At 46.0% G+C, this 8,703-nt stretch overlaps 1 protein-coding gene across 3 annotated transcripts in view; it reads right to left on the bottom strand.

Moving 5' to 3' along the window:
* Nucleotides 1-8,064: 8,064 nt before the first annotated feature.
* TTLL4 (tubulin tyrosine ligase like 4) overlaps nt 8,065-8,703 on the bottom strand; it is a 37,960-nt gene continuing 37,321 nt past the window's right edge. For all 3 annotated transcript variants that reach the window (XM_036857554.1, XM_036857556.1, XM_036857555.1), the window contains exon 19: nt 8,065-8,596. In XM_036857554.1, the coding sequence (XP_036713449.1) occupies nt 8,338-8,596 (259 nt within the window). In that variant the 3' untranslated portion in view covers nt 8,065-8,337. The remainder of the gene's footprint in view (nt 8,597-8,703) is intronic.

Below are 8,703 nucleotides of genomic sequence, written 5' to 3'. Positions count from 1 at the left end.
GTTATTGTCAGTAAATTTAGGGATATCCGCTGCTGTATAATAAAGAATTTGTCTGGTCTTTGTCCCAGGTTCCTGAGACAGAGCTTCTAACTGTTGGAATTTTGTGAGTGATAGGAATGTCTTTGTTATTCAGGGTCGATCTTTAGATAGTTTCAGGATGGGAGCTGGTCATGCTGGAAAGATTGCTCACATAATTATAGGGTTGGGACTTCGAGCCAGGTGATACCAGCTCAACCTCTGGGAAGGGGACGGAGGCCGGAGACTGAGTTCAGTCACAACGCCACTGATTCTATCAATCCTGCCTATGTAATGAAACCCCAATAAAAACTCTGGACACCAAAGCTCAGTTGAGCTTCCTTGTTGGTGCTGGGAGGGTGATACATCCTGATTCCATAGGAGAGGACATGGACGTTCCATGTTCAAGACCTTTCTAGAGCTCATCGTATAGGTCTCTTCTTTTGGCTGGTCCTGATTCATAAGCATAATAATAAAACTGTAATTGTAAGTATAGAGCTTTCCTGAGTTCTGTGAATCATTCTAGTGAATTATCAAACCTCAGGGGGTTGCAGGAACATGTGAATTTGTAGCCAGTTGGTGAAAACTACAGGTAGCCTAGGGACCCCCAGACTTGTGGCTGGCATCTGAAGTGAAGGCAGTCTAGCTGGGGACTATGCCTTTAAACTGTAGTCTGCACTAACTCCAGGTTTAGTGTCAGAATTGCAGTATTGCACCTGCCCTTTCCTTTCCTTGTGGTTGGTTCTAATTTTGAGGGATTACATTGTGCCTAACACGTGAGGGCCCCAAACTGGTCCTCAGCTACTATTAGCCTATGCTGCCATTAACTGAAACATCTTCATTTCTACCTGGCTTCACTCTCTACCCCTATTCCTGACCAAAAATCTCTCAAATCCATCTCTCTCTCTCTCTCTTTCTCACTCTCTCTCTTTCCTACTTTCCCACTTCCACAGCCTTTATGGGCCCCTGGGAGCATGTGGCTCTTTCTGAAGGAGAACTTGGAGGTCATCTCAGGCCTATCTGCCTACATGTCTCAGATGTCCTCATACCTGGCATGAGGAAACCTCTGGGACTTCCCTTACAGGAAGCAGGTACAGGTCTTTTTTGTTCTCAGATTCTCAGTCATTGGCAGAGGAGAAGTGCAGGACACAGGCCCCTATATCAGGGACACACATCAGCCTAGAAGAAGGAGGAGGAGGAGGAAGAGAAGAAGGGGAATGGAGAAGGAAGAAGAATTAACATTTGAGGACTCGCTATGTATCAGGCACTGTTCTGGCCACTTTTCTAATATTAATTCATTTGATTCCTGCATCAACTCTAAGAGTTAATAATGCTATTATCCTAATATTTTATAAAACAGTGGGGCAGAGATTTAAAATAATTTTCTCAAGTCATACAGCTAGTAAAGTCAGAGCCAGAATTCAGGAACTGGGGTCCCAGTGATTATGAATGAGCTGTACTGCCTTCTTTTCCATAGACCTCAGCATCGCTGCCTTCCCTTCTACCAGCTAAGGTAACTCTTCTGCCCTCAGAGAAGAAAATCCTGGCTCCCAGTAATCAAATATTTTGTTTTAAGTATTTCAGCATTTGTCTGAAGTTCAACTTTCGCAAAGCAAATAACTATTTTGTTCTCTGCTGTGTCAGTCTTTCCCTAAAGGGAATGAGATGAAACGCTCCAACCACTGCTTCCTTAATGTGGGAGGGCCACTCGATTACAAGGGAGCAGCTGGGGTTGTTGCTATAATCTGACACTTGAATGAGGCTCCCTATCCTGAAACAAAAGAATTTATTGTAACAAGAGGCAGAATGATTCAGTGAAAAGAGCATGAGTTTTATTAAAATGCTCATAATGTTTCATTAAGAAACAAAAACAAATTACAGAACCCTTTCAACAGTTGGTTCTCTCTCACACACACAAATTGGAAATATACACACCAAATTTAATAATAATTTAATTTTTTAATATAAATTTATTTATTTTTGGCTGCATTGGGTCTTCGTTGCTGCACACAGGCTTTCCCTAGTTGCCGCGAGTGGGGGCTACTCTTCGTTGCATCACCCTAATCTCTGCCCTCATATTCACATGGCATATTCCCTGTGTGCATATCTGTGCCCAAATTTCCCCTTTTCATCAGGATACCAGTCATATTGGAATAGGGGCCCACCCTACTCCAGTATGACCTCATCTTAAGTAGTTATATCTGCAATGACCCTATTGCCTAATAAGGTCACAATATGATCAGTACTTCAGCCTACGTATTTGGGGGCACACAATTCACCCTGTCACTAGCATATTCCTAGGAGTGGAGTTCCCAGGTCAGATGAGCTACTGATAATACTGTGATAATGACATTATCAGTCTTAGTATGCAGCTCTCTGCAATAATTACGATATACATGGTATATTTAGAATTTGCATTTTCCTGATGGCTAATGTGGGACACTGTTTTTTCCAAAGGTAGCTGCAACAATTTTTTCTTTTTTTTTTGGCTGTGTTGGGTCTTTGTTGCTGCGCCCAGGGTTTCTCTAGTTGCGGCGAGCGGGGGCTACTGTTCGTTGTGGTGTGCGGGCTTCTCACTGCGGTGGCTTTTCTTGTTGCAGAGCATGGGCTCTACACGCATGCGCTTCAGTAGTTGTGGCTCGCGGGCTCAGTAGTTGTGGTGCACGGGCTTAGTTGCTCCATGGCATGTGGGAACTTCCTGGACCAGGGCTCGAACCCGTGTCCCCTGCATTAGCAGGCGGATTCTTAAATCTTGACTGCCTTTTAAATTTTAACTATTCTAGGGACTTCCCTGGTGGTGTAGTGGATAAGACTCTGTGCTCCCAATGCAGGGGGTCCAGGTTCTATCCCTGGTCAGGGAACTAGATCCCACATGCCTGCCGCAACTACGTTTGCATGCCACAACTCAGGAGCCCTGGAGCCACAACTAAGCAGCTGGTGAGCCACACCTAAGGAGCCCATGTGCTGCAACTAAGGAGGCTGCAAGCTGCAACTAAGGAGCCCGCCTGCTGCAATTAAGACCTCATGCAACCAAATAAATATTTTTTAAAAATAAAAATACATAAATTTTAACTATTCTAGTGTCATCTCATTGTGCTTTTAATATGCGTATGCATCATGAAATGGTATCTCCTTGGCCTTTTTAAAGTCAGCTTTATTTCCTTATAAGAAAATTCATCCATCTTAAGTATATAATTCGATGAGTTTCAACAAACGTGGTTGTATAGCCACCATCACGATCAAGGTATAGAATATTTCCAACGTGCCCCTCAAGTGTCCCTCCCCTCTGTCATCTATAGTCCTTAGCAACCACTGATAAGCTTTCTGTCCCTAGTTTGCCTTTTTTAGAATGTTATATAAATGGAATCATAAAGTATGTAGTCTTTTGTTTCTGGCTTCTTTCACTCAGCATAATGCTCTTGAGATTCATCCATGTTGTTGCACGCGTCAGTTTATTCCTTTTTTTTACCTAAGTAGTATTGAACAGATATATCACAATTTGTTTATTCATTCACTAGTTGTTGGATATTTGGGTTGTTTCCAGGGTTTTGCTATTATGAATAAAACTGCTGTGAACATTTGCAAGCAGGAGTGAATTGCTGGGTCGTATGTTGAGTGTATTTCACTTCATAAGAACCTACTGAGCTATTTTCCAATGTACCGTTTTGCATTCCCACCAGCAATGTATGTGTTCCAGCTGCTCCATGTTTGCAGACACTTGGTATTTTCAGCCTTTTTCATCTGAGCCATTCTGCTGTGTAAGTGGTGTCTCCTTGCAGTTTTTCTTTTCTTTTTCTTTTTTTCCAAACGCTTATGTTGAGGGCTGACTTTCAATAGCTTGCAGTGAGGGAGCTGTTCAACTACACACAACTCTGACCTAGAAGCAGGTTGTCTATGAATGGTTTAACACCAGATTCCCCAGGAATGTGCCTTGCGTGACATGCAAGGAGGCAGCCCCCCTTTCTCTGAACTAGAGGCTCTCGGCTCAGGCCCCCGCCCTGCGTGTGCTATGGGCCTCACGGGGGAGAGAGGGAAGCACTTGGCCGCCTGCCTGCAGTAGGGACTGCGGGACCAACCAAGGAGGCTTAGCCATGACTGCCCTGTGGTTCTGCCTTGCTGGGATTGTTATTTAGAGGTTCGGTCATAATCCCACAGTTGGTAGCTTTTCCCCGTTGGCTCCTCAGCCTGTGTCATTATAGTCTTAACCGCACTTCTCTGACAAGTAATGTTAAGGGCTTCAATTTTTCTAAATGAATTATCTTGATTAAATCACCAGTTTGCCGCCCCATGTTTATCACAGTTTTGTAAGAGCAACATGCTACTATAATAGTATCACAGTACCATTATAATAGTAACATGCTGTGTTACACAGTATGTTAGTTACTTTATGAAAATGGTTTTGGTGGTGTTAACTGTTTTTTATTTTTTTTAAATCTGCATTATATATGTATCAGGCACTTTACTAGGTGCTTTATGTATATTCTGCCCCCCACCCCCTTTAACCCTCATAACTACCCTACAAGGTAAGCTCTGGTCTCCTCACTTTACTAGTTGAAATTTAGAGATTATTCTCTTTTCAAAATTGTGTTGGATTTCCCCATGACAGTCTGTAGCATTCCATGTGTCTCAGTCCATTATAATAATTAAGGCACAAATGGGTTTTAGAAAACACCCACCTTGCTATTGATCCCTCTCATATTCTTTCACCTATGAGAAATCTGCCAAGAGCAACATAAAGGCTGCTTGCAGCTCTCAATGCTCCAAAGCTGATGAACAGTCAAGTCAAATGAGCCTGACATTAACAAGGGTGCAAACTGCTACAGGGAGATCTAAATGACCGAGTGTTGTTCGAGAGGTTGGATTAGACTCTCAAGTGGCATGAAATGGAGCTCCCTCAACTACACACCTCTGAAAACCATCAGTGTTTCAAAGCAGTTGGGGAATCCACGCCGTAAACAGAGCTTAGTCTTAGGACAAATCCAGAGGAAGCCAGGAGAGGAGGTCCCCCGGCTGCCTTTGGTGACTACCTTATTTGGGTAACTAATTCAGCTGTGGAAGGAAGTGGAGCAGACTGTGCACCTGGATTATCAACCTCCTGCACTGGCCCACTGTTGGATGGTCCCAGAGGGCAATAAGGTGTGTCCTTTCGATAGGGTCACAGGAGGCACAATCACCCTCAACTAAATAGCCTCAAATCATAAGAATGTACCTGTAACGACAAGCGTCCCTCGGCACAGCTGTTATGTTGGTGCATGTTCTTTGGCTCCAGTTCAAAGTCTCTATTTTCTGTGCCCTGCTCCTCCCCTCTCCAGCCCCCAGGCATACGTTGCTCCCTTACGCTCCCTTTCTTATCAAAGCTTCTCTCTGAATAGGACTGAATAAGCCCAATTCACATACTTTTAATTTGCACTCTGTCTGTGAAATATTTAACTAAAGAAATAAATCCCCAACAAAGTGTGAAACAGTAGAATGAATAATGGTGATAGGGTGAAGGTAGGGGTGATGAGGTATCACCCAGGCCAAACCCTGTTCTGGCCTTCTTCACTTCTAAAATGTCTCTATAGCTGCCTCATTCCTTAGTGGAAAGGGTTTTACATTTCTTGCCTGCCTTTCCCTAACCAAGGAACAGGGCTTGGATAGCAAATGGAGAAAGGAGTAACCATGCATTAAGTCCTATGTCCTAAGTGTTTTTACTATGTTTTGCTTAATTTTCACAACCTTACAATGTAGGTATTAAATTCGTATTATTTAAAAACTTTGAAAAGTTAGATGACACGCCCAAGGCTACACAAAGGAACTGAGATTTGAGCCCTAGGTCAGACTCCAAGGTTCACGCTCTTTTCTTATCCCCATGCCACCTCTCCATTAAGTATTCATTCTAAGTTCCTTAGTGTCTGATCAAGCTTGAGTGAATTTGAAGTAAACAGAAATGATAACCACCCTCCTTCCCCCTCCCCCCCGCCCCCGCCCCACCCCCAAATCCTTACTCCAGTGCTTCAGAAATACCCTGTACACTGCGTTCCTTGACTCAGGAGCACTTGCTCCCCTTTCTCCAAACAGGGACTGGGTACATTGTCAAGTTAGGAAAAAACTGACATGTTCTGACAAACATCTACTCTACTATACCCTCAAATTTAAACTTTCCCAAAAATCTCATTACTTCCCCCAAATTCCTTATTTAGCTGAATACCTTATACTGTGGGTATGCAGTGCTAAGTATGTATGCTGAATTCTTAATAAGCAAGATTTCATTTTCTTCCAAGGCTGAAAGGGAAGTATGACACATTAGCCTCATTCCTTTCTCCGACCCAGCAACACACACACACCCACCAGATACTCAAAGGTGATGAAAACTTTAAAAGTATAAACATGTTTTAAGCTACTAAGAACACTCTACTTCCATCACTCATTTAATTTCCCCACAGCCCACTCCCCCGCTTCCCATCATGCTGCAGAGCCGGTCCCTTCTCCAGTTACGGGGATGGGAATGGTTGTGCCGTCCATCTGGGGATTCTCGGAAGGCAAAGTATTGAAGCTGGTTTCCAGGGAGTGGCACAGCTCAGTCAGGCCTCCACACCTAAGCCTTTGCACCAGAGGATAAGCCACAACAAAACTGCTTAAGCAGGTGGCTAATTTTCCTAGGAAGGCTGCTTCCTGCCCTCGTCACAAGGTTTGACATTTGCACTAGAACACTGCACCCACTCTTGCAGGACGAGAGGGAGTTGGCTTCAAGTCTATCAGAAGAGATTTAACAGGACTGTCAAGGACCTCTCCTGCGGACCTGACTTTGAAGTCCTTACCACTGCACAGCAGTGACCCAGGATTTTGCCATCAAGCTTTCTTCACAACTGTCAACATGGCCTTCACACATCAACTGTGTGGCCTTGAACGCAGTCAGGCCTCTCAGTGATTTTTCCAGGGCTCCCTCCCAACTCACCACAGAACTCCTGGAGCCACGAAGCAGGATATCTCTCCCAAGCTCAGGAATGAAGGCAGAGAAAGCCTGGGGTCAGACCGTGAGCAGAGCATCCTGCCTGATGCGCCAAAGGGAAAACCTGGGTAACTGAGTCAAGGGGCCAGTTGGCTTCTTGTTGGGACTCGCTGATAGAAAAATGAAATGAAGTAAAGGGATTGTAGGGCTGGGGAGGGGGCGAGCAGCAACCAGAAGTGCCCGGTTAAGGAGGAGCATCGTTCAAGTGAAAACAACCTTTCTGATCCAAACCCTCCCACCTTGGCTTCCCCCTGGGCCCAGGAGAGAGAGAGGTAGAGCTTCTGGTTAGGTGTTTGTGTCCTGTGAGACCTCCATACGTACAGTTCACGTGGTCAACATTTACTGAGTACAAGGTTTAGTCAGGAGCCTGACTGGAAGCCCATCCTACGACGGTGGCTGCTCCTGAAACCCGCCCTCCAGGCCACCAGAGTCTGCATGCCCTAGCGACCTGTGAGCCAGACCCCGAACACCAGAGAGAGTTAAGGGGGAACCACAGCTCCTTCCACCCTCCCCTTGGATTGCGTCCTTTGATATATGGACCCAGACAGGCAACAGCAAGTGGGATTATCTGGGCTCCTTTACTGCAGCCATGGGAAATTCACAAAGTTCATAAAACCTCTCACCTCACAGGGAGACAAGAGCTGAAGGGGTAACATCCATGAGAGAGAAGTCTAGAAGGTTGAACAAGTAGTGATGTGAGGTCAGAAAAGGAAGACCTAGGGCTACTGGCTGGGTGGGTGTATGAAAGGAGAAATGGTCTGGAGGTGGGGATGCCCCCAAGACTAGGACGATAGGAAATGGGTTCAGCATGTCATGGCCTCTGCCTGCTTGTCTACTGAGGAGGTCTGAAGGCTTCTGAAAGTGACTCCTCAGGACAGGGGGTTGGGGAGGCGGGAGGGTGAGACCTGAGGAAATAAGGACCCTCAGAGGAACCTCCTCAATTACATAGAGAGCAAGGGACTTCAGGCCCGAATATGTTCAGTATGTTTTCTCCTCTTGAGCCGTAACGCAGTCACCGCACCAAGGCCTAAAACAAACCACACATGGTTCTCTAAAGGTAGAAACCAAACCCTGCTTTATAAGGCTGAGTGGCCATCATTGGCTTCTCCGCTGAGATACGAGGTGCCAGTCAGTGAACCTTCCTCACCTCGTCCCCCTCCCCACCACCCCTCCAGCCCGCCAGACACCTCCCTCTACAACTCAACCACTTCAAAAAATACTCGGAGGAGGGGCGAGGTGGAGGGGTGGGAGCTCAGGCTGGCCGGCCGGCCGGTTCCCATGAGGTAGCTAACGCTGGTGCACCTGGGCAGGGGCTAGTGGAGAGAGGCCCGTCACAGGCTCACAGCAGCCAGGAGGGAGTCACCAGCTGACTGGGAGGTGGGGGAGGCAGAAAGCCTTGAAGTCTGACCAGAGTACTTGATCAAGGGTAACGTCTGTGTGGAGAGGCTGGGCTCTTTGCTGGTGTCCTCACTGTCCTTTGAGGAACTGGGTTTCCTGGGGAAAGGGGAAAGGCCAGCTTGGGTCTTCGTGGGCTTGGGCATGGTCCCATCTTCAGAGAGTGGTATGCTTCCCTTGGAGGAGCCATGTTTTCTGAAGGGAACAGAGGGAGGAAGAAATGGCTGAGACATTGTGTAGCTGAGACTTTAACCCACGATCTGCTACCTTCAGAGTCCAGAGCAGGCATTCACCGTATTCAT

This window comes from Balaenoptera musculus, chromosome 7 (assembly GCF_009873245.2).
Source record: "Balaenoptera musculus isolate JJ_BM4_2016_0621 chromosome 7, mBalMus1.pri.v3, whole genome shotgun sequence".
Taxonomy (NCBI): Eukaryota; Metazoa; Chordata; class Mammalia; order Artiodactyla; family Balaenopteridae; genus Balaenoptera; species Balaenoptera musculus.
This window is presented reverse-complemented; position numbering and strand designations above follow the sequence as displayed.